Source organism: Protopterus annectens, chromosome 8.part0 (genome assembly GCF_019279795.1).
Source record: "Protopterus annectens isolate FY-2018-M chromosome 8.part0, PAN1.0, whole genome shotgun sequence".
In the NCBI taxonomy this organism is placed as follows: domain Eukaryota; kingdom Metazoa; phylum Chordata; order Ceratodontiformes; family Protopteridae; genus Protopterus; species Protopterus annectens.
In genome coordinates, this window is record NC_056741.1 from 1,701,626,160 (window position 1) to 1,701,653,502 (window position 27,343).

A 27,343-nucleotide genomic window follows, 5' to 3' on the forward strand; every position below is an offset into this window, starting at 1 on the left:
AGAAGCTGTTAGCCACAGGAACTGTCTGCAGTATGGGCATTGGGATGGGATGGGGTTGGGAATAGGGATTTGGAGGGCACTGGACACTAGGGGAAAATACTGGACACTCACACTCTGTCTCATGGCATTTTGGTGCCAAGCATTCAGTGTACAAAAAAAAAAGTACCTCAGGAGTGGACTAAGAGCTTCTTTCTTGTTCCTGACTCCCTGTCTTTGATCAACCTACCTTCAGTTGTTGTTCTACAAAAACTAAGTGCACAACACCACCAGTCCAGTCCACAACACAATGATTCTTAACTATGTTTGGTTTGTTCCGGTCAGGATGCTTCCACCCAGAGTCATCCAAACTCTGTGCAACTAATGGTTGTAAACGGAGAGATGCAGTTTAAGAAGGAACTGAGGCTTGTCAAATATGCATCATGTGACTGCCACCTCCAATAACATCTCCTCCGAACGATGCAGGCTTTACAGAAAAAAAAGTTAGTTGAAATGATAGAAAAATGTGTGTTTTGCCACATCATCACAGATACCTTAAGAAAATCCAGGGGAGTGCAAGTGCACCCCCTTGCACCTGCCTGCGGGTGCCCTTGGTTGTCTGTAATGCCACTATTAGGGATGATGATAGAGGTTTTAGCTAGGTCACTGTCTGCAGTATGTTTTGGATGTCTCTCATCCAGAACTTCAGTAACATTGTCAAAAATATCAACTGATGGTCCTGCAGACAATGACTTAAGACAAGTTCAAGAAGTCCTTTAGTTTTTGGACCTTGACATTACAGAAAATGGTTGGTGGATTCTGAAGGGTGTCAGTTCATTAAAATTTAACAGTTTTATTTCAGGCATGCAATGTTTTACTTGCTATGGTCTCAGATAGGAAATGTAGAGGCAAGAGATAAATCAGTCAACTGTTTCAGGTTTTATATTCATTTATTTCTGTATGAATACTAAAAAGATATAATGGGCCAGTTTAGGAAGGATGCTATAAAATATGAAGTGGCAAATGAATTGACTGATACTTCATTTAAGCACCATATAACATTTTAAATTTTTGTTTGGCTTGGTGCTATAGTCTGAGGGAGTGAATTGTGAATTAGAAGATGTATTCACCTGTTTCTCAGTTTGTAAAATAATATTTTTTTTGTTGTCTAGATAGGCTTTGTAAATTATGCACTACAGTATTGGTGCATACCAGGTCTGAAGCAATACTTACCAGTATCTGGAAAAAACATCGTTTTTCATTCAAAATGATGTCTCACTAAATATTGTTTTATCACACCAAAATATTTAGCAGCAAAAGAGCAACTCATTAAGATCAAATAGAAAATATCAAACAATAGAATTAAATATGAAAAAAAAGCTGTGTGAAGCTCTTACAACAGTATTGATCTGCAATTGGCACTTTTACCGCTGCAGTGCAATCTCAAAGTTTTGTGTGTGTGTGTGTGTGTGTGTGTGTGTGTGTGTGTGTGTGTGTGTGTGTGTGTGTGTGTGTGTGTGTGTGTGTGTGTGTGTGTTTTGATTTTCGATTATGGTCATTCACTGTTCTGCCTCTCAATGTTTGAGCGTTTATTAAATGAGTTGGAACCATATATGATATATTTGTACCACATTAGAATTGCTAAATCCATATATGATGAATTATACCACATTAGAATTGCTAGATCCATGTATGATGTATTATACCACATTACAAAAAAAAAAAATGGTGGCACCCTGTAAGGCAGCAGCTGTTTCGGGTCGTTCTAGAGCTATGCATATTTTGTCTTCTTATGCAGAAAGAAATGTCAAAAAAATCAGTTTCTGCACTTTCAATTGAAGGTACAATAAGTTAAGGTAACAGAAGTTACTAGAAATCAAACAGTCGACATCTACATGTTGCTGTATTGATGCTTTGAAATCTGTGGAGTATCTGGGGCCTACTACTTTCACAGAGTCACAACAGCTGGGTATTTTAACTTTACACACTCTAATATGCCTGAAACTGGTAGAAGAATGTTTTGGAACATGCTAAAGAGAAAAAGATGTTAAAGAACAAGGAAAAGAGGATGCAGAGCAGGTATTGCTGTTAAGCTAAAAGTAAACTCTTACAGGCCTGCACTATCAGCAATACTGCTGGCTAATGTGAGATCACTGGAAAGCAAAATGGACTACTTTAGACTGGAACTCTGCAGTAAGAACAAGGTGAGAAATACTTGCTTATTTTTGTTTACTGAGACATGGCTGCATGGCAAGATAAATGACTGTGCAGTAAACTTTGAGCATCTCATGCTGTTTCATGCAGACACAAACCAAACACTGTGTAGAAAGGTCAGAGGTGGAGGAGTCTGCATCAATGTCAACAAAAGATTGTGAAATAACTGTGTAATCTTACTATCACACTGCTGTGAGAACTTAGAGTTGTTGTCCATCAGATGTAGACCATTTTACTTGCCAAGGGAGCTGAATGAGGTCACTGTAACAGTGGTGTATATCCCACCCAGTGCTAATACCACTGAGGCTCTAAACTATGTAATCATATTGTTGAGCTGCAGAGCAAAAATCCTGACTTTGTACATGTGGAAGCAGGAGACTTTAATAAGGTAGATCTCAAAGAAGTTCTCCCACACTACCATCAGTATGTGAATGTTCCCATTAGGGGTGATAATATCTTGGAAAAGGTGTATATAAACTTAAAGAAAGCCTACAAGGCAGTGCAACTTCCACAAATGGGAAACTCTGACCATTATGCCATCTTGCTATCACCAGCCTACAAACTAGCACTGATTAGAGAGAAACCCCTGAAGAAACAAATCAGGGTCTGCCAAAGGGAGCCATGGAGGCCCTCCAAGACTGCTTTGAAAGAACAAACTGGGATATGTTCAAGGAGGCAGCCACAGTAAATCAGCATCTGAACATAAATGAACACACAGAGTTTGTGATGTCATACATCTGCATTGATGAAGTAACAAGCACCAAGAGCATTACTGTCAGACCTAACCAGAAGCCATGGCTCAACACCAAGGGATATGAGCTTCTGAAGGTGAGAAATGCAGCTTACAGGGCTAAGGACAAAGGGCAAGCAAGATGCAATCTGAGGAGAGGTATAAAAGAGACAAAGAGGGAGTATGGCAGAAGAGTGCAAAGCCACTTTGATGACATATGGGATGCAAGGAGATTATGGCAAGGCATATAGGAGATCACTGACTACAAAATCAGGTCAGCACAGCGTGAGGACAGCATCAAATTCCTGGACAGTTTGAATACCTTGTTAGGAAGATTTGAGGAGAGAAACAACAGATTGGCACTAAAGCTACCAACTGATGAGAAGGATGCTGTGCTCAAACTCGGTACAGAGGAGGTGAGAAGAGAGCTAAGGAAGGTGAACCCCAGGTAGGCTGCTGGCCTAGACAACATACTGGGCAAAGTGTTAAAAGGCTGCGCTGATCAACTGTGCACAGTCCTTACAGAGATATTTAGCACCTCTATTGCCATGGCGAAAGTACCCCCATGCTCCAAGGAAACAAACATCATTCCATTGCCTAAGAAAACCTCCCCCTCCAGAATTAATGACTATAGACCAGTCCCTCTGACATCCAAAGTCATGAAATGTTTTGAGTGACTGATCAAAAACGCATTTGTCATCGGGCCTGTCTCCCAATTTTGACCCTCTGCAGTTTACTTACAGAACCAACAGATCCATAGCTGATGCCATATATTTAGCACTACACAGCTCTCTTAAACATCTAGAGCCCAGTGACAGCTATGTGAGGATGCTGTTCATAGATTTCAGCTCAGCATTTAATACGGTGGTACCAATGCAGCTGATAGAAAAACTGGCATATAATGGAGTCCGTAAACATTTCTTTAACTGGATCTCGGGCTTTCTGATTGAGAGGCCACAGAGAGTGACAATGGGTAGAAGATATTGCCGCATCCATTGCAATACTACCAGAGTCAACAACAATTTCTACCCATTAATGGTCAGACTTCTGAACATAGACATAAGTCCCAGGGAGCTGGACATTGTCAGTTCTTTCTTTTTTTTCACAAATACCTATAGTCTGTTGTATAATATATACCGCACAAATTCCAAGTATGTATAATATTTATTTATATTATCCCTATCAAGTGCAATATTAGACAGACAACTTAGGCAATATGCAATCTGTAATGTATCTTTTATTTAAATGGGGCAGTTACTATAACTTAGGGGAGGGTATACTTATTCTGTATTCAAGTGTTGGAATTTTTCTGCTCTTTTGTACAAATACTGGGAGTAGGTTTGTATATGTTAGTCGTGTTCATTCTTTTACTTGTATGTGTTGTTTTACGTTCTGTTTGCAATCTCAAGAAGGAGCAGATGCATGGCATTTTGTTTTGGCTACACGTGTGTGGTCCTAAATGACAATAAAGTTTACTTTGAATATTGAAGCTGCAGTTGCTAAGATAGTCAGCCTATCTTAGCAATCTGCTGAAATGCTGCTTTCGTTCTTCTTTTGGCCTTCTGAAACAAACCTAATTGTAAGTAGTGCAAGGTTTGTACATACATCAATTTATTTTTTATCCAGTTTAAGTACTTATAATTAACAAGTATCCTACATACCAAATTCAGGATGGTTTTGTACTTTACTAGTATGTCATCTGCCATGATACTGAGTGCTGTCGATACAACATATACCACCTTTCATCGCTGATGGACTCCAAATCACATTCTTAATTAGTAAAGCTATTGTCTGTTGGATGAACATCTCTATAGATAAAGTTATTGAATTTACTTATAAAACAAGAATCCTTGATGGAGAAATATTATTGTTTTGGGTGGTGTTTTCATCACAGGTTACATGCATACACTTGTGCAGGAATTGGTAAACATTGGCTACATCCGAGGCAAGACCATTCGTGCAGCTCCGTATGACTGGCGTATTGCACCTAGTAAGTACAACCATCTTATGATTATTTACTTATCAATATTTATCAATTTGTTAAATCATATTAGGTGGGCAGGTCTGAAGACCTCTTTTAGGTATGAACTTAGCTCTTGAGAGCATGTGAAATATTATTCTGGTTGCATTTACAGGTTTCAACAAAATGTAAGTATAGTAATGAGAATCACATTAGCATAGTTTGCAAGTGATACCAGTAAAATGCATACCACCCATTATAATGACTGTGAGCTACTACATTTGAAAATCGAAGCATGCAGTACAGTTTGGCAGGCATATGGCAATGTAATAGGTAGCATTAAAGTTCACACAATATATTGAAAATATAAATATTATGAACTACTGCTATGTAAATAACTTCATTGCTTTGTCAACCTTTGTCAGTAAGATACTTCTATGCATGCTCTGTAAAATGGTATTGCCTTAATTTTATTAGAAACCCTTCCTATATGTGCAGCTAGTGAGTTCCAACAAGCTGTACCCATCACAGTGAAAGCCTTCCCACCAACAGCAAGACTACAGGGGGGGGTCTGCATAGTGTTACTGCCATCTATAATACATATATTTCAAATCAGAGGACACTTGGCTATGTCATAAGGAGGTGTGCCTTGTATAGGACATAAGGGCAAGGATTATCAAAATGGAACCACTGCCAGCTAGCTAAGTCAAGAGATGATGTTACTTATATAAAACGTAACTCATGTTACATGTAAAAGTTCTAAGTGCCATTTCACAATTCTGGGTAGTGTTTTCTTTTTTTCTGCATGATTGTTTCATCTTGTTGAAAAAAAATCATTTTCAGGAATAAATGCAAAGAAGCAAAGTATTTTACTTCTTATGTCAAAGTAGCGAGTATATTATATGATCATAATCTCTACATTTGCCAACACCCTGTGGAGAAAAAAAGGAAAATATACATTTTTGCTGTGAACTGAATAAAGTTATAATAATTAATAATATGGTAACAGCTTGGAAGCCATATTAATATAATGTTCTTATTTAGTCCATAATGGATCACCTGACTAGCTTCAGCTCCTTTCACAAACAGACTGTTCCAAGAGAATATGTCTCTCCTGATAGGTCACACCTTCTATGAATGTGAAAAAAGTCACACAAAATGTCCATAAGTCATGGACAGATCCTCCTTACATATGCATATAGACAGACAGACACACACGCATGCGCACGTGCACACACACACACACACACACACACACACACACAAACACACACAAACACACACACTCTTGGTGTCTTTGATAGGCCGTATCAGGAATCACTTATCTGTAATCAAGTAAAAACATATCCCTTGCCTTCACATACAGTTTGCCTCTCCACCCCCAAAGATATCCACTTTCTATCTGGATAGTCAACTGTGATTCAGAGTGGAATAATGGTCACAGTAATGTATCACACCTTGTTCTCATGTCATGCAGGTGCACTGCACATCTCTTAAATGTCTATGATCAAGTGAAAGAAACTGTGACCATGGTAATGCAGTTGGACTTCTTTCTCTACCCAGGCACTACTTCTCCCTTACCAGAAATACAGATGACTGTTAAATACACGGTATAGCAATTTCTAACTGTGTACATCTCAGATGTTTGACATTTGTCCCATCTGACCTCCAGTTGGAAGCAGTATTTGTTGTTTACTGTTGAACCCCTCCCCCAGCTATAGCTGCACCAAGCCAAGCCTAACATGAAAAGGAAAGCCGTCTCTCAAGATTAAAGGGTCTAATGCTTTCTGTGGTCTCTGGGGAAACCATTAGAGGTTATTGGATAAGCAGTTAAATATGTTACTTAAATTGATGGGTGGGAGGGGCTGAAGTTGTATTTGCATTATGTTTCACTTCTTGATTTTATTCTCCTTAGAATATTATTTGACACAATAAAATAATAATCCTTAAATGCTGTATCAGTAGATATACTTTTTTTATTTTAAAATTCTATTTTATAGAAAAACAGAGTTATCTTGGAGGCCATAGTTGCCTCCTTTTATTTGGGGTAGAGTAAAACTCTTTAAATGTTGTTAAGAAGTTAAAGCAAACCTTGTCTTAGTAACTTGGTGGCAGAATAATGTGGTAGACTCCAGCAAAAAGACATACATGTTTGTGTAACCAGATAAACATATTAGGTAAAAATGCCTCTTTTTAGGACAAATCAGGAACAGTAACTGTTTGGAATCAAACCTAGGACTACAAGATTTGCTGTATCCAGGACTGTATGTTAGCTTCTGAGCCCCCCAAGGCTTTTTGTGTTGGAGGGAAGCATTCTAGCTTATCAGTGGGAGTGGCAAGCACCAGGTAACCTGTCTACGATATAAGGAGTGGTTCTGGCCCAGAAATTGTAGTTATTGGCCATTTGGGCAATCTCTTCCATCTCTCTCAACTTTCTGATTTGAAAGTTTGCATTTGCACTTGTTTCTGTCCTGAAACTCATCTACTGCAGATACAGATTCTTAGTTTTAGCACTTAAATTTGCTTATTCGTGCTCGGCACTTGTTCAGAACTTGTAAGCACTAAATAAGCTACAAATTACTATAGCACTCAACCTTCCTCATTACCTAGAGGAAAACAGTTTTTGTACTTACTTTTCTCACTTGCTTAGAGAAAAACAGCTCTTGTACTCACTTTCCTCACTTATCTAGAAGAAAATAGTTTTTTATTCAGACATGTCCAATGGTCAGCTCCCAGTGTTCTCTCCTGTCTATCTGATGACTCGGGGCATCTTGAGGCAATGTAGAAATTGTCTCATATACACAGACAACCCTCTCCTCCTACCACCCAACACTACAACCTGTGAGAGATGCACTTATCTAGCCAAACTGGAGGTAAAGCTCTCTCCAACCAAGACTGAACTTGACAGTCATGAGGAGAAGGTAAACATTTGCACCACACCACACTCATCACATAGTCTCACTAAATCTACACTACCAAAATCCACACATAGTAACACAAAAACATTCGCAGAGGCTCTCAATAATAATCTGTCTAAGAAATAGAGACCTCCAAAGCAGGAACACAAGCAACCTCCATCCCCCACACAACCCAAATGACACATAGCCCACAGACTCAGTGTGCCACTCAACCACAGCCAATAAGGCAAAACAACATACCCAACACACTAGTCATAGCTGACTCTATAGTCAGGCACACTGATGTTCCACTCACTAGGCTAAACAAGGAGAAGGTTACTGTCAGCTGCCTGTCAGGTGCCAGGATCCACCACATAACCCACGCACTCAGGTCACTCCACAACAAGTACAAATATGACTCTGTCATTGTCCATGTTGGTGTGAATGACCTGAGATGTACCTCCCTGGACTACATGAAAAGAGACATGGAAGAGCTCTCCGATTGTGGCCCAGGCAAGTATGACCCTAGCCTTGAATAACATTATGCCGTTGCCCAGAATGATACCGCAGTACAAGGACAAAAATGATTGACTTCAACAATTGGCTAAGCTTCTGGTGCCATTCTAAGGGGATCCAGTATCTGTCTGCTTGGGATGACATGGTCTACAGACCACGATGCTTTGTCACAGATGGCCTGCACCTGTTTCCCCTGGGATTCCAGATACTGGCTAAGGCTCTTGCTAACCCTATAGTGCCTTTTTTAGGCAAGGTTTAAATGACAAATTCACCATCATAGCAGGGACAGGCAAGCAAAAACTGAGGGTAATGCTACTCAATGCTAGAAGTCTAAATCTCAAAATGCACTCACTCGAGACACTCCCTGAAGTGGAGAACATCGATATCTGTGCAGTGATTGAGACCTGGTTCAAGGCTCCAGAGAGCACCCCTGAATTACCAGGCTATAACTCATACCAGACTTTTCAGCCATTTAACCTGGACCGAAACACCAAATGCGGAGGTGTGTCCATATTCATTAAGGATATCCACACCTCCAGGCTAGTTGCTCAGCATAATGCATCCGAGGTTATCCAAGTGCAACTAACTCTGGGCAAAACTGCAATCCAAATTGTAGCTTGCTACAGATCCCCCACCATGCCCCAGGATTCCCACTCGTCTTTTCTTGATGTACTGGAAAATATTAAGGTTCAACCAAACACCCTAATAATGGGCGACTTCAACTACCCCACCATTAACTGGAAGAACTACTCGTGTACCAACTCCTTAGCTCAACGCTTTCTGGAATTCATAAACTGCAATGCCCTGGATCAACTTATCCACACCCCCACCAGGGTCAACAATATCCTAGACCTAGTCATTACCAACATGAGTGACCGGTATTCCACAACTGAAGTCAACTCCTCATTGGTCCGATCCGACCATAAGCTAATCACCCCTGATATCCACATCCCGTCCCCACCCCCCATTAAGGAAACCATGGTAAAAACATTCCTTCAAAGCCAACTTCATGCTTCTTAAGACAGAAGTGGTGAACTTCATGACACCCATGCAGATGGACAATATAATTACGACTGCTGAATCCTACACAAATGCACTCTATAGGTACTTACACTAGTGCATGGATCGTGCTATCCCAAATAGAACCAAGACGCTATCCTCCAAAAAAAGAAGCCAATCTGGTGGTCCCCTGCCATAAACAAACTGTACAACAGAAGGAAGAAACTGTTGCAAAAGAGAGTAAAATCCCATGAGTGGAGGAGCAACCACAAAGCATTCTATAGCTATGTCAAGAATCTCAATGGCAACACCCAGATCTGCTCTGAGTTACAGCACAACGGCACGAAAATTACAGAACCAACTGATATTGCCAACATCCTGGCAGATAGGTTCAGTGCTAACTTTACCCCCCTCACCCCCTAAAGGGCCCATATCTATAGAGGAAGAATGCAGAGTCCCTGTAATCACAACTATGTAGGTAAAAGCTGCACTCTCTAAAGCAAAACACAGCATCCATAGGACTGGACAACATTCCAGGCTGTGTTTTACACGAACTTCAGATCAAAACTGGCTCCCCACTTAAGCACCATGTTCAATAATAGCCTCACATCAGGTTTTGTGCCCACTGAATGGTGCACAGCAACAGTTATCCCACTCCACAAAGGGGGAGCCACCACAGATCCTAGGAACTATCGACCCATTAGCCTGATGAGCCTGGTCTGCAAGGCCATGGAACGTATCATCATGGAACTCATAAACAAAGACATTGGTAACCTCCAAACTCTGGATCCCACCCAGTTTGAGTTTGTGAAAGGCAGATCATGCCTCCTGAACCTGATCAACTTTTTTGAGGCAGCCACCAAAGTTGTAGATGAGGGTAAGGTGGTTCACACAGCCTGTCTTGACCTCACCAAGGCTTTTGACACCATCCCCCATTCTGGAATTATAACTAAACTCACTAAACTAGGTATAAATCCCTACGTCACAAGATGGGTTGCCAACTGGCTCACTGACAGAACCCACACTGTAAATGTTGCAGTCTCCAAATCTGACCTCAAAGCAGTTACAAGTGGAGTACCACAGGGTTCAGTACTGGGACCTCTCCTGTTTGGTATCTACTTCTCTGATGTACAGGCTAACACAGATGGCCTCTGGCTAACAAAGTTTGCAGATGACTGCAAACTAGGAGCCATAGTCAAATCCCCAAATGATGTGGACATCCTGTAGGAAGGGCCTCACTGAGACAGATGCCTGGTGTCAGAGCCATGGCATCAAGCTCAATGCCAAAAAGTGCAGTGTCATCCCCTTTGGTAAAAAACTCTGACTACCACATAGGCAGCAATCTACTTAACAACGGATGTGTGATAAGAGACTTTGGGACCCAGGTGGACAGTAGTCTATCCTTTGATCGTCACATCGCCACAGTAATCAGGAAGTCCTTCTACGTGGCACACCTCATCATAAAAGGGTTCACATCCAGGAAAAAAGAAGTCATTGTTCCTCTCTACTCAACACTCATTAGACACATTGTAGAGTACAACGCCCCTTTTGGAATGTACCTCACAAGATATCTGCAGCAGCTGGAAAGGCCACAGAAGTACCTCACAAAGAGGATTACTGGCCTCAGACAAATGGCCTGCACTGACCATCTCAGAAAACTCCAACTTTACTCTTAGCATATCGTCTACTCCTAGGTGATCTCTGCCTAACATATAAAGCTATGTCAAACCCAGAGCTGTTGGGCATGCTACACCTAAAAAATTCCCAATCCCTCCAAGCTACATGCTCTAGGGACCTAAACCTTGTCACCACAATAAACAGGACATGCTGGAGGGATAGAGTCCTGTCCCAGAGACTTCCCATACTCTGGAATAGCCAGCAAGCAAAGTTCTTCATTAGCACTCTTCAAGAAAAGTCTTGATGAGTGGATGGGAAATAGGACATACACCCTGGGGATCACTTCTGTGTCTCTGCTCAATAGTGGCACAGGAAAATAACTTTCTTGGGTGGTGTAAGCCAGGGAAGCTTGTTGGATAGGCTTACATAGGCTGTTGGGCCAATAGCCTAATACCTACCTATGAACATATGAATCTATGAACAAGAATGAAGTGCCTATTCTTAATCCTGTGCATTACCCTGGCAGCTACACACCCTACAGGTCAGGTTCTTCTGTTGTTCCTTTTCAGAGATTTTTACCATTGGTGATAAAGGGTAAATTAACCTGCACAAAAATGGGTACTGCATTTGTCATTTATAAATAAGCAGATGCCTCTTTTATGATCTAAGTTTTGACTCTGAAGAATAAATAATAATTAAATGAACTGAGGGATCAGAAAACACTTTCATGTTACTGTTCGGGCTACAAATAAAGTACACAGAAGCCAAGAAGTCTAATACAGTATTTGTTTTCACATTACAGGTGAACAGGAGGAATATTTTGGGAAGCTGAAGAAGCTGATTGAAGAGATGTATGAAGAATTCCAAAAGCCCATTACTCTGATTGGACACAGCCTGGGAAACATGTATGTCCTGTATTTTTTTCAGGAACAAGCACAAGAATGGAGAGATAAGTATATCCGCACGTTCATTTCACTTGGATCACCATGGGGTGGATCAGTTAAGACTCTCCGAGTGTTAGCATCAGGTGGGTGAAAGGTGTTTGTTGCATAAAGGTCCTGTCCTCTTAAGGATATATTTTCTCATCTGTTATTGGCTTCACGTGGGTGACATTTCTCTTAGGTTTTAGTGACAGCTGAAAAGAGTAAAGGTGAAAATGGTTTAAGTGCAACTGTGATTAAATACAGAAAATATATATTTCCATGCATTTTCTTTTACCAAAGATACAGATGATAACAAAAAAATGACTCTCTTGATTTTCTCATGTTTATGTATATCATTATGACATTATATCACCTTAATCATGTCTTCCTAATCTTCCTAACTTTTTACAGTTTAACTGAGGTTGCTTTCTTGTCATGGCAAGCAGTCTGGTAAAAATAGTTACCAGCACTAAAACATCCACAAGCCATTGCATTGTTTGAAAATATGCTTTTGTATCAGCTAAGGTAATTAGTTAATAGGTAAATACTAGGCTCAGTTTACAAATCATTATAATAACCAGAGGTTAGACTCAGACCTTGTACATTGTATTTGTGGTGTTAAGACCCTAACCATTATTCCAGCCCTACCCTCTAAAATGTTAAGTTTTTAGGTAAGTAATAGACTAGTTGCCATTGTGTATCATTTTAAGCCTAGACAGTTTCCTTGCGTTAGAATCAAACCCTGTACTTCTTGTCTGAGAGATAAACTCTTTAACCATTATGTCAGCTTAACAATGGTAACTTTCATTAGAAAAAATATCTTAAAGGCATCTGGATTACTGTTCATCTGCAGTGGCACGAACCCAGGCTCTGGGTCAGATGATGCCAGTTCTGCTGTCCTTAAACAGGAGGGAAGTGATTGTACAGAGAAACTGTACAGACAAGACTGGCGATCACTGCTGGGTGCCATACAATGATGTGTATATGCATATGCAATCACACACAAACACACACACACACACACACACACACACACACACACACACACACACACACACACACACACACACACACACACACGCACACACACGCACGCACACACGCGCACACACGCACACACGCACACACATGCACACATGCACACACACACACACACACACACACACACACACACACACACACACACACACACACACACACACACACGTGCACACAAATATAAAAAAGCCAGCGGGAACTCTCCTAAGCAAGAACCAAGGATCCAGAGCACTATCTGGCTTCCAAATAAAACAGCAGCAGTAGAAAAAGAAAAAAAAATAAAAGAAAACATCATCAAGGTTAATATAGCACTATTACTTGTAAAGCACACTATTGGGACTGGCAGAGGGAAAGTATTTCCATAATCGGGAACCTGTCCATCCCCTGCTTGCTATACCCTGACCCAATAACAACCTACATTAGCCATCTGAGTAATTTTCTCTATTAGATTTTACCTCCACTCTCACCATTATTGAGCAGTGACTAAATTTCCTACCGCATTGTACAAGACTGCGTCATGGCTATCCTTCTTTACTAGAAGCTCTTCTTGCCTTAGTTATTACCTGCTCTCAAACTCTGTAGCCCAACACACAGATTGTTTCTTGTGGTCACTTACCTTGCACTGCTTGGTGCAGCCCTGCTCTGTTCTACCTTGCTAATGCTCGGGCTCACTCTGCTCCCCTACCCTGCCCCCAATTCCCACCCGCCCCACTACTCACTCATTTATTCATATGCCATATCACCTGACTCCTAGCCATACCCACTTCTACACCAATCACACTGCAGGCAAACCCACACCCAACACCCCATAATAGACAACACACTACATCACTAATCAACTACTCCCTCCCCTACCCACACATATCACAATATACAAACACTCCCCACTTACAGAACAGCTCTCCTACTTCCTCTATCAACACCGCTATCTAGGACAAAAACCTCCTTCATCAGAACTTAATCCACAACCAACTATGCCTTACACTCCTCACTCCAAATATCTCACTACCCCCCACTGTTAGTTTCCTCAACAATTCTCCTCATCCTAGCTTCCCTAAGTACATCTTACCACTTCCCACTAAAAAAAAACAGTTGCCACAAATCTTCCACCCTTCCCCTTACCAATACTAGCCCCCTACACAAATAATAACACCCCTACCCACCCTTAGCCAATCCTTCCTTCAAATCTTCTCACCTATCTATCATGACCCTAAAACTAAAAACCAACCAAGTCTTAGGTTCCACTCCATAATCACACTATACCTTAAAACCATGACCAACGTAGCTGCCCAACTACTACTAGGAGGTGATATTCACCCCAACCTCAGCCCAGCTAAAACTTCAAACTACACAAGCAACTCTAACCTCCTATTTAAACACAATCCCATGACCTATTAATTGTCAACTTGAACATCTGCAGCATTATGAACAAAATAGAAGAACTGCCCTCCAGTATCTCTTTATAATAACCTGACATTATGCTCCTTGCAGAGACATGGTTTAAGCCTCATATCAAGGATAACTCCATCACCCCACCTGGATATAATGTTCTAAGGGCAGACAGAACACACAAAAGAGGTGGTGGGATTGCCCTACTTTACAAAGGTAACGTAAAACTCCACCTCCTACAAACAGAAAGCCCAAATTACTATAATGCAGAAACTTTATTTCCTAAATTCATAAATCAGCACAAGCAACTAAACCTACTTGGGTATTATCTACACCCAGGAGAAAACCTATCCACTCTAGAGTCAATACTTCACTGGGCCTCCCACTCCCTCCCCCAAGAAACACTACTACTAGGCAATGTTAACATCGACTGGAACACAATCCAGTCTCCAATATCCACCAATCATATCAACATATATAACTTCACCCAACTCATATAATTGCCCACAAGCATTGACAAATCCACAAAAAAAGAGAATCCATATTAGATTGGATCCTCACCAACCAACCCAACACCATCCAACAGTGTGGAACACTACCCAACTCTCTCAGTGACCACAATCCATCCTTTATCTTTAGACATAAACTCAGACCTAATAACTCTCCCACCCTGATACAAACCCATTCCCAGAAAAACTTCCTCACAACATAATTCATGGAAGCTCTAAAATACTGCAACTCTCAAAACTCTACCACTAGATAAAGCGGTTGAATATTTCAACACCACATCTCTAAACATCCTCAATCACCTAGCCCCAATCAGAACAACTAGAATTCATGGCAACCCTGACCCTTGGTTACAGAAAAGCACAAGGTCCTTACTTAGAGACAGGGGCAAAGCTTGGAAAACCTGGTGGCAGCATAGAACAGCCACGACTAGACAAGGCTTCCTTGAACTTGAAATAAGGCTAAAAAAACAAACCAAAGTAGACAAACAGAACCACTACATCTCCCTACAAAAGAAACATGATAACAACCCCAAAAAATTCTGGACAGTCATGAACAACATTCTCCAACCCAGAAAAAAACACTACACCCCCACCAAACATGGAAGGCACAAACCTAGATATAGCCTACAGTTTTGACAACTATTTTACCTCCTCTATACTTAAACTCATAAATGATACAAGTCCCACCAACACCCCACAATCCCCTAAAGCCCACACAAGTCCCACCAACCCCCCACAATCCCCTAAAAACCAATTAAACTCCACCTCCTTTTCACTCAAACTAGTATCAGTATCTAACATCCAAAAACTCTTATCTAACCTCAAGCCTACCACTCTCACTGCTAACAACCTCCCCGCCAAATATCTACAGATAGCATCCAAAGCTATAGCCTACCTTGTCTCCTTGCTTATAAAAAGATCCATCACTGAAAACACCACTCCATCCTTGTGGAAAACTTCATTCATCATTCCCCTTCACAAAGGGAGCCCATCCTCTGACCTCTCCAACTACTGACCCATTGCAATCCTACCACCACTATCAAAAATCCTAGAAAAATGTATTCATCACCAACTGCTCACCTACCTCGTCTCCAAAAACCTACTATCCAAAACTCAGCACGACTTCTGCCCATCCCATAGCACCATCACTGCCCTGATTAACTTCACCAACACCATTATCTAATACAGGAACCAAGGAAAACTAGTCTCTGCCACCTTCCTAGACTTATCGAAAGCATTCAGTACCATCTCCCATAATAAACTCCTAAACTGCCTCTCTGAACTCAACCTCAGCAGTACCACCCTGCTCTGGTTCAATAGTTAGTTACCTAAACAACCACCTCCAGTCTGTCAAATGGTTTAACTCCCTATCCGCCCCACTCACTATCACACTTGGAGTTCCACAAGGTTCAGTTCTCGGCCTCCTCCTTTTTAACATCTTTACATATCAAATGCAACTTGCAACCACAAAAGCTGACATAGTCTAATATGCTGATGACACAACCCTGATCTGCTCTGCACCCAACCTACAACTTCTCCACAAAAAACTCAAGGCCTTCACAGATATAGAAAATTGGCTAAACAATTCCCAACTAATATTAAACCCAAAGTAGACACAACTTATGCTATTCCTCCCAGCAAAGTTTAGTGACCTTAGCTTTTCCATACTCTCAGCTAACAAGACCCTCATCTCCCCAGTCCCAGAGGCCAAATTACTAGGACTTATTATCGACCAGCAACTAAAATTCAATAAACATATATCGTTAACTATTGCAAAAGTTCAGAAGAAACTAGGAACCCTCTAATGCAGCAAAAGGTACCTAACATCTGAGTCTAGGATAGATATAGCCAGAACACATCTCTTATCTACACTACTCTATGCATCCCCAGTACTTACAAACATTAATAAAACTGACCTGAACAAGTTATCCACATGTTACAACAAAATTGCCAGATTTGCAACCAATGCTAAGTCACAGTCCCACCGCTGCCAGTCCCTACACACATTGCACTGGCTAGAATTTCCTAATTTATTAGTATACCACCAACTCAATCTAGCCCATCAAATCTTATATTACTCTGAAAAAAACCCTCTCTGACTAGCCTTCTAAATTTCTACAACTCAAATAGACAATTGCAATCCAATAACAAAGCACTCATCGCTAGCATCCCATGCAAAAACAGCTCTTGGGAATCCCTCTTCCCTAACAAGGTTGGAAAAACATGGATTACCCTGCTTCCTGACCTCTGTCTACAAAATTGTACCTCTACTTTCAAAAACCTCCTCAGATCCTTCCTTTACACCAAGCATTTATATAACTGCAATGGACCCCCCTGGAGCCTCACCACACCAGAGGACTTTACTACCTTATGCCTCTGTAGTTAATATATAGTGTGCTGTACAGATACTTTATGTATATAATGCATATATATTGTAAGTACTTGCTACTTAAAATGTCTTCCAAATATTTTGTATCTACGATATTCCACAAGTGTACTACTCAAACAGCTGTACTCCAACTTTATATTTCTGCCTATTTTATAAGATGTCTCCTAACTGTCTGTACCATGCAAACTGTGTAACCAACTATTTATACCATGTACTACTTATTATGGTTTGTTCTGTATGGAGCTTTTCTCCCCAGGACTCTCTTGAAAATGAACACTAGTGGTCCAGCCAGACTATCCTGGCAAACAATTGTTAAATAAATAAATAATAATAAATAAAATATTCTGGGGAGTGTGCCCTAAGTCCATTTCCTGCAAACAGTGTTAGCATCATGCTTCATACTGCTGAGTGCACTCTCAGTCCAGCTGCAAAAAGTCTCAGCACCATGCTTCATACTGGGGAGTGTGTCCTCAGTCCAGTTGCAAACAGTCTCAGCATCATGCTTCATCCTGAGGAATATGCCCTCAGTGCAGTTCCTGCAAACAGTGTCAGCATCATGCTTTATACTGCGAAGTTTGTCCTCAGTCCAGTTTGCAAACAGTCTCAGCATCATGCTTCATACTGGGGAGTGTGCCCTAAGTTCAGTTTCTGCAAACAGTGTCAGCATCATGCTCTATACTGGGGAGTGTGCCCTCAGTCCAGTTCCAAACAGTCTCAGCATCATGCTTCATACTGGGAAGTGTGCCCTCAGTCCAGCTGCAAAAAGTCTCAGCATCATGCTTCATCCTGGGGAGTGTGTCCTCAGTCCAGTTCCTGCAAACAGTCTCAGCATCATGCTTCATACTGGGGAGTGTGCCCTCAGTGCAGTTCCTGCAAAGAGTGTCAGCGTCATGCTTCATACTGGGGAGTGCCCCCTCAGTTCAGCTGCAAACAGTCTCAGAACCATGCTTCATACTGGGGAGTGTGCCCTCAGTCCAGTTGCAAACAGTCTCATCATCATGCTTCATACTGAGGAGTGTGCCCTATGTGCAGTTTCTGCAAACAGTCTCAGAATCATCCTTCATATTGGGAAGCTTGCCCTAAGTCCAGTTTCGGCAAAACAGTCTTGGCTGTTCTGCATCTGCTTCCCCTTGAGAGATGCACTTGTACTTCCATGGAACTGTAACCTCCTAATGGAATGGCATACTATGCATGATGTACAGAGCTGATGTACCAGGTTGGGTTTGCCGGCATCACCCACTCACTCCCACTATCCCTCTGTGCCCCTCCAATGACCATGCCACTGATCAAACACTAGTTATTTGGGTCACAGAAAGGGATTTATTCTTGTAAGCTACATGGCTGTTGAGCGTTGGAGTTTCATGATCTGAAATTAAAATTATATTCACTGAAATGAAGGCAACTAGCACCTCATAGGTGCCATGGAGGGTTAAATCCCTAACTTTGACCCAGGAAACCTGAGTTCAACTATAGGATCAGGATTTTGACAATACAGGCAGGTGGGATAGGCATGCCTGTTCTGGAGGGGTGGGACATGCTGGTGTCTCTGTAGTGGAACTCTTACAGGGGATAGAGTTCAGGAAGGACATGCTGGGCTGGTGGGAAAAAAGACTGGAGAAGGCATGGCCAACCCTTGAACCTGGGGATAGGGTGCACAATCAGGCTGTTCCCTATAGCCTTCCTGATATACTGATAATTTAGAACATAGGGGATTGGATTTAGGACTAACAACTCTCTTTCCCTAGGATGGCAGTTGTCACCTCTCACCTATAGGCTGATCATAAGTATGAGTAAGCTGAGGTGATTGTGTAATGTGGGGAAAAAGAGGTGCATGATGATCAATGAGGAACGGGATAATAATTAAGGGGACTTGTGAAACAGATAAATGTTTGTAAGTAGAGAGCCTAGACATAGATTGTCTCATTGCTGAATGAAAACCATTTGTTTTTTGTTAAGAGGTGACAGTGGTATTCTAGTCTAGGTAGGAGTGGTATGAATATTCAGATTTTATTTTCTGTAAGCTGGAGGGGATGTGAGGTTTTTCTGTGAAAAGCCAGCAATAAGGGGAAGGTCATACTTGAGGTGGGCATAAGATATCTTCTTCTGTAACTTCTTTAACAAGAAAATCAGATATTTTCTAAGACCAGAACAGAATTTGTTACTCTTTCTTCTTTTACTGTAGTGTGTGTATTAATGGAACTTGGGTTTTGAAGCCTGTATTAGTAATTCCAGTATATAGCTGGACTGCATTTGCTGTTTAAGAGGTCTAACTGTTAGTATTAAACCCTAGTTTCATTTGTATGTACTGAGTGTATGTCAGGTTAGTTCAGGACTTGTGTTTGCATTGGGGCAGTTCCAGGCCAGTCACCTCAGAGCTAAGGGTCTAATTGTTTTTTCCAGCCACCCACCCTGTTGTAGTTGTGTTCTTAAATCCAGTGTATCTGTTGTTGCCTGCCCCTTATGATAATCTAACAACATAATTCCTTCCCTCTCTCCGTTTATTGGTTGTTGACAATAAGCACATAAGTATCATTCTGCAAAGTCTCTATCCTCAAGCTACTCACAAGGCTAAAAGACCTTTGATAAAATTGTTTAATACTGAATATACAAATATTGCCTGTGGTGATTTTCTAATTTACTGTAAGTAGTTTATTGGTTCTTGCTGGTGCTGAAGAAGGTTTCCAGGCTAGTTGATTTGTTTTAATCTATAAGTACTCAATAGCAAGTCCACCCAAAGATTATTCTAAAACTGCACTCCAAGCAGTTATAGTTACTCCTACCACCAGAGTCATTCCTGTTGGTATCATGGACCAACACTTCCCCACAGCTTCTCTAGCCAGCTAGCCAGCCTGATTGTGAAGGGTATCCTGAGACAATGTAAGAATTGTCTCATGCTGTCTGATAATCATCTGTTATTCAAACAGCATAACACAGTGTGCAAGAGATGTACATATATAATATCATTGGAAACTATCTCACACAGTAAACTCAGACACCAAAATCATCAGCAGTACAGCGCACATCAGCTCTTTCTAAGGCCATCACAATACACATAGTCCATCATATGCTGAAGTTCTAAAGATTAACTTGCCTAAATTTGAAAACCCCCCAGAACACAACACAGACACAAACCACACTCATCAAATTGGGTCTACTCTCTCACATAGCCCAAGGAGTCCCACAGTCACAAATGCTGAGCCCATAAGGCAAGCGTTGACCCAACCAAATATTCTTGTTATGGGTGAGTCCATTCTAAGACATACAAATGTGCCACTCACCAGGCTGAGTAAGGAAATAGTGATGGTTAGTTTCTTGTCTGGTGCCAGGATTTGTCAGATCATGCATGCACTCAGGTCTTTAAACAACTGTATCATAGTTCATGCTGGTAGCAATGACTTGAGGTGAACCACCATGGACTATATAGGATGATAGGATCATAGGAGGTTACTAGGCTAATGACCCTAGGGCGCTTACAAGCTTAGCCAAGTTTTACCCTTATTTCCACGATCAGCACCTATCACCCCTGTCCAAGAGGGACATTACTGGAACCCCTGGGGTTAATTTACAGTTACCCATCTAATCATCCACACTGGGTTTGAAGAGGGCCAATGAGGTGCTCTGCTTGACATGAAGTGGGAGTCTGTTCCAAAGGTGTGGTAACCTCTGTGAGACAAATCTGTTCCTCCAGCAGGTTCTAGTAATGTCACATACCAGTTTAAAGCCATTAGAGCGAGTAACCCATGTACCGTTTGACTTACGAATATGCAGCATTTCCAATAAACCAGGGTCAAAGATTGCCTCATATGTAAGGCACAAATTGCCTCTGAGTAGTCTGCATGAAACAGAATCAAGTGACAGTGATTTCAGATGATCCCCATAGGACAGATGCTGAAGACCTTGAATTTCCTTATGAGGAACCTTTGTGGTCTTTCCAATTGCTGCAGGTGATTGGAAAGGTACATACCAAAAGGGACATTGTACTCAATTATTGGCCTGATGAGGGAAGAGTAGAGGGAGGTTATAACTTCTTTTTTTCTGGAGGCAATGCCCTTACTTATGAGATGAGCAACATAAAATGCCCTTCTTGCCACTGTGGCGAAATGGTGATCAAAGGTAAGGTTGCTGTCAACCTGTGTGCCCAGGTTTCTCACAACTGAGTGTGTACTTAGGGTGGTGTTATTGATGTGGTAGTTAGCAGGAACATTGCTCTTACTGAAAGAGATTATAATACTTTTTTTTTGCATTGAGTTTAAGACTATGACTTTGGCACCAATCATTTGTTTGTGTAAGACCCTCTTGTAGGATGTTGACGTTGTTTGGAGATTCTATGACCATTCCCAGTTTTCAGTCATCAGCAAACTTTTGTCAGCTACAGACCTTTAGTTTTAGCTTGCACTTCAGAGGGATAGATTCAAACAGTAGAGGTCCCAGGACTGATCCCTGTGGAACACCACTCATTACAGGTCTGTGGTTGGAGGTGGATTCTCCTATTCTGACTATATGGATTTTATCAGTGAGCCAGTTAGCGACCCATCTAATGATAAAAACGGTGATACCTAGCTGGGTGAGTTTATCAATTATGCCTGAGTGGGGGATGGTGTCAAAAGCATTGGGTAAGTCTAGTTAGGGTGTATGCACAGATTTTCCCTCATCAAGGGTCTTGGTGTCTGTCTCAAAGAAGTCCACCAGGTTTAACAGGCATGATCTCCCTTTAACAGATCCAAGTTGAGTATGGTCAAGCATTTGGAGATTACCAATATTTTTGTTGATAAGGTCCATGATGATTCTCACCATGGTTTTGCAGATAAGGCTAGTCAGAATAATCAGTCTATAGTTCCCGAGATCAGTGGAAGCACCACCTTTGTGCAAGCAGATAACAGTGGCCTTTTTCCATTCAGCTGGGATGAAGCCAGTGCTTAGATTGTTATTGGAAGGAGTACCCAACGGCATTGCTAATTCTTGTTTGAGCATATGTAGAATGCAGCCTGGGATGTCATCAGGTCCCATGGATGCTGTCTTTTTGACCTCAGAGAGGGCATTCAAAAACTGCTCTTTAGAGATACAAGGTAGAGGACAGCTGATAGGGATGTCTTGGAGTAAGTGTGGTGGGGACAGGGGAGTGAAGTTTTCACAGAACCTGTCAGCTAACAGGTTAGCAATGTCCACAGACTCAGTATATATGGTATCAACTACCAGTTCAGCACAAATCTGGGCCTTTCATTTTAGGATATGGATGTGACTAAAGAATGCCTTTTGGTTTTCCTTAGTTGAGGAATTTGGATTCATAGTTAGCTTTGGAAGACTTCACAAGAAGTCTTATTTGCTTGTTTAAGCTGAGGAGGGAGTGTTTTCAGTTTAGGGCTTGCTCCCTCTTACTCTTAGACAGTAATTTCTTTCTCTTATTGTAAAGCCTGTTAATGGCAGTTGTCCACCAGACAGGTTTGCTGTTCCTTGAGGAGCTTGTTTTGGTCCTATCGGGTATGGCCAAGTCAATGCAGTTGTTTAGATATTTGTATAAAGCATTATTGTAGAATTTGGAAAAGCTGCCAGTTCCATCTGATGAGGGAGGTGCAGTGAAGCTATTTATACCATTCTGTAAGAGATTATAATCTACTTTGGAGAAGTTTTTAAGTTTAGTTGCTGCTGGGGGGTACTTCAAATGAGACTTATCTGTGGTCAGATCTTACCAGGGAGGACTTCACAGTGGGGGTGCTGCAGGGGTATATGAAGAGAGACATGGTGGAGCTCCACAGTGCTCTACCTTCTCCAAATATGATACAGTGTTATGAGTAAAAAATAATTGACTTAATTTCTTGCATTGTGGAACATTCTAAGGCAGTTTCTAGTCTCTTTAGGATAGGAAATTGTTAAATAAAATCAAGAAATCAATACACAGGAAGTTCAGGTTCAAAAGTTTACTAGTGTACACCAGGAGGCAAAAAATGTACAAGTACAGAATTTTGTCTAACATGAAACAGGAAGTATACAAGTTTTATAGTCCTTGCATTCAAGTTCATAGGTTCATAGGTTCATACTAGGCTATCTGCCCTAGGGCATTTATAAGCCTAGCCAGAGTATGTTTGGCTTTCGCCACCCATTTTAAATTAATTTTCCTATGCCCTTTTTCGAGGTTAGTATACTGTGCCTCTGTCTAACAGTGACACAGAAGTGATACCCGGGGTAAACCTACGATCTCCCATCCACTCATCAAGATTCCTCTCGAAGAGAGTCAATGAGGGACTCTACCTAACCTGGACTGGGATTTTATTCCAGAATGAAGGGAGCCTCTGGGTTATGAATCTGTCCATCCAGCATGTCCTATTTATTTCAGTGCTGAGGTTCAAGTCTCTCGAGCGTGTAGCTCGATGGGATTGGATTTTTGAGGTGCAGCATGTCCCTTAATTCCGGGTTGGACATGGCCTTATACATCAGGCACAGGTCACCTCTGAGCAGGCGGTATGCCACTGAGTAGAGCTGGAGTTTCTTTAACCGGGCAGCATATGGCATCTGTTTGAGCCCTTTGATCGTCTTGGTGAGGTACTTTTGGGGTCTTTCCAGTTGCTGCAGGTGTTTGGTAAGGTACATCCCAAAAGGGGCATTGTACTTGATTATGGGCCTGATGAGGGATGAGTAAAGAGTCACGATGACCTCCCCTAATCTAGATGTGAATCCCTTCATGATTAGGTGGGCTATATAAAATGTTTTTCTAACCACTTTGGCCACGTGGTTGTCAAATGAGAGATTGCTATCAACTTGGGTCCCCAGGTCCCTAATTACTTCTTCTGTACTTAATAGATTACCACCTATGTGGTCATTTGTGGGCACTTTGTTTTTTCCAAAGGGGATGACTATACACTTTTTGGCGTTTAGCTTGAGGCCATGGCTCTGGCACCAGTTGTCTGTTTCTATGAGGCCCTTTTGGAGGATGCTTGTGTCAGCTGGAGAGTCGATTATGGCGCCCAGTTTGCAGTCATCTGCGAACTTGGTCAGCCACAGTCCTTCCGTGTTGGCCTGTACCTCCGAGAAATATATACCAAACAAGAGAGGTCCCAGGACTGAGCCTTGTGGGACGCCACTTGTAACTGGTTTGGAGTCTGACATGGCTCCAGCAATTCTAACCATGTGGGTTCTGTCCTTGAGCCAGTTTGCAACCCATCTAGTGACATAGGGGTTTATATTTAAGCTGGTGAGCTTATCTATAATGCCCGAGTGGGGTATTGTATCGAAGGCTTTTGCGAGGTCCAGATAGGCTGTGTGGACCACCTTCCCTTCGTCAATGGCCTTGGTGACTGTTTCAAAGAAGTCAACCAGGTTTAAGAGGCAGGATCTGCCCTTAATAAAGCCAAACTGGGTAGGATCCAGTGTCTGTAGGTCCCCAGTATCTTTATTTATGAGGTCCATGATGATCCTTTCCATAGCTTTGCAGACCAAGCTAGTCAGGCTTATGGGGCGATAGTTTCCAGGGTCCGCTGAGGCACCACCTTTGTGGAGAGGGACCACTGTTGCTGTACGCCACTCTTTGGGTACATATCCTGTAGTAAGGCTGAGATTGAACAGTAGTTTTATGTTTGGGTTTAGCTCTTCTTGGAGTTCATGTAGGACGCAGCCTGGGAGACCGTCTGGTCCCATTGATGCTGTGTTTTTTGCTTTGGAGAGGGCGGCTCCCACCTGAGCATCTGAGATGTCAGGGGGCAGCACTCTGCTGGGATAGATATTTGCCCTTTTGGTGGGGAGGGGGGGAGAAGTTTGCGCTGAACATGTCAGCTAGGATGTTGGCAATGTCTGTGGGATCAGTGTATTTTTTGTCATTTTGGACTAATTCTGAGCATATCTGGGAATTCCCACCCAGGTTCTTAACATAACTAAAGAAAGCCTTGTAATTATCCTTAGTGTCCTGTGCAATTTTTCTCTCAAAGCTGGCCTTTGACGATTTTATGAGTGCCCTTAGTTTTTTGCTAATACTGATCAGAGATGCCTTCCCTTTTTGGGATTTTGCTCTATCATGTAGTAGCTTCCTCCTTCTATTGTATAGTTTGTTTATGGCTGGGGTCCACCAGACAGGTCATCTGCCTTTGGAGGACTGGGTCTTGGTTTTATTTGGGATTGCATGATCCATGCATTCCTGAAGGTGTTCATAGAATGCATTTATAAAAGATTCTGTGGTTTGGGCCGTATTTTTCACAGGCCCGGGGGCTTTGAAGGATTCCACCTCGGTTTTGAGGAGTGTGAAATTTGCTTTAGAGAAGTTTTTCACTGTGGTTTTCTGGACAGGGGGTGGGGTCGGGATGTGAATATCCAGTGAGATCAGTTTATGGTCTGATCTTACCAGTGAGGGATACACTTCTGGTCTGGAGCATAGAGTCCCCATGTTGGTGATGATCAGGTCCAGTATGTTTTCCCCTCTTGTGGGAGTGGTAACAAGTTGTTCCATAGCATTTGAGTTTATGAATTCTAGGAACCTTTGGGCAAGGGTGTTGGAGCTAGAGTAATGCTCCCAATCTATGTTTGGGTAGTTGAAGTCACCCAATGTAATGGTGTTCGAAGAGACCTTCATATTTTCCAGTGTTCTCAGGAAGGCCGAGTGGGGTTCCTGGGTTTGGGAGGGTGGTCTGTAGCAGGCTATAAACTGGAAGGCAGTTTTACCCACTGTTAGTTGCACATGGATAGTCTCTGATGCTTCGTGCTTTGCCACCAACCTGGAGGTGCGGGTATCTTTGATGAATATCGATACTCCCCCTCCTTTTGTGGTTCGGTCCAAGTTTTGGGGCCGAAAAGCATGGTATGAGGTATAACTTGGTAGTGCTGGGGTGCTCTCGGGAGTCCTGAACCAGGTTTCTGTTACTGCACAGATATCGATGTTCTCCATGCTAAGGAGAGTTTTGAGTGCATGCATCTTGAGGTTTAGACTTCTAGCGTTGAGTAGCATTACTCTTAGTTTCTTATCCCTTGTGATACCTATGGAGGTGGGTTTGTCTTTTGAGCCTTGCCTAAAAAAGGCACTATGAGGGTAGCAAGAGCCTTTGCCAATATCCATAAGCCCAGGGGTGACAGTTGCACGCCGTCCCTAGCAAAGCATCGTGGCTTGTCGTGCATATCATCCCAAGCTGACAGGCATTGGATCCCCTTTGAATGACACCAATACTTAAGCCAATTGTTGAAATTGATCATCTTGTCTTCATATTGTGGCATCATTCTTGGTGAGGGTATGTCACAGGGCATCTACATCACTTTAGCTTACAGTCCTCTATTCATAAAATATTGTTGATGCTGTATATTTTAAAAAAGTTTTCCTCTGGTAACAATACAGCCTTGCTATCCACCTGGTCAGACATAATGTCTTTCTATAAAGTTACTTCTTCAAGGTTTCACATCAGTTCGAATACAATAGCAGATTCAGTCTTTTAATACACTTCTTTGTTCCCAGTAACACTTTCCCAACAGTTGCGTGTTATCTTAGTAACACATACACAAGGCCAAATCATCCCAGCAGGAAAGAGCAGAAGATTTCATTATTTCACATATTTAATTTCCTGACCCAGCAGATAATCACTTGTGAGAAGCATAAACATTAAGACTTGCTAAGCTAGCAACTGCCAGGGTCAGAGGTCAACTTGCTACAAGCCACACTGCAGTTTCAGAATTACTTTGCAATTACACATGAATTCATCCTTTTTGTTATATCATTAATAAAATAAAATGCATTACATACTACTTTGCTTTTAAACTAGTATTTCACATATATTCAAATGCATATTTTTCTAACATTTTCCCCCCTATTAATTCTTTTTATTCTATTTTGAAGTATGTATAATGTTATTTCGTCTCCTAACCTCTTCCATTAAGGATTTTCAGCTAGGTGAGTCATTTTGATCTATACTTCAGAAAAAGTTTTCATCTGAGATTAATTTTTCAATCTCAATATCTTGGTAAAAAGTTTCTGTAACAGATACATCAATAAAATCTTTGATTAATCTTTTCATGCAGGGAATTCTACAACAAACACATGCTCCTATTAGGAGTATACCCACGCAAATAGCAATCAGAATATTCATTAGGATGGAACCCCACCCCCCAAATAGAGTCTGGAAAAAATCCATCAGTGGGTTTGGGCCTGGTTCAGTCATGGCGGATACTTGCTGAATTACCTCTATGTGATTATTAGTTTCATGCCTATTGTCCGGTATGT

The 27,343-nt window shown here is 41.7% G+C and overlaps 1 protein-coding gene across 2 annotated transcripts in view; it reads left to right on the top strand.

The window, feature by feature from the left end:
* Positions 1–27,343, top strand: part of LCAT (lecithin-cholesterol acyltransferase) — an 853,467-nt gene that overhangs the window by 749,683 nt on the left and 76,441 nt on the right. Inside the window, exons 4-5 of one of the 2 annotated variants that reach the window (XM_044081228.1) lie at positions 4,815–4,910; positions 11,712–11,936. In XM_044081228.1, coding sequence (XP_043937163.1) covers positions 4,815–4,910; positions 11,712–11,936 — 321 coding nt within the window. The remainder of the gene's footprint in view (positions 1–4,814; positions 4,911–11,711; positions 11,937–27,343) is intronic. The other variant, XM_044081229.1, reaches the window with a different exon arrangement.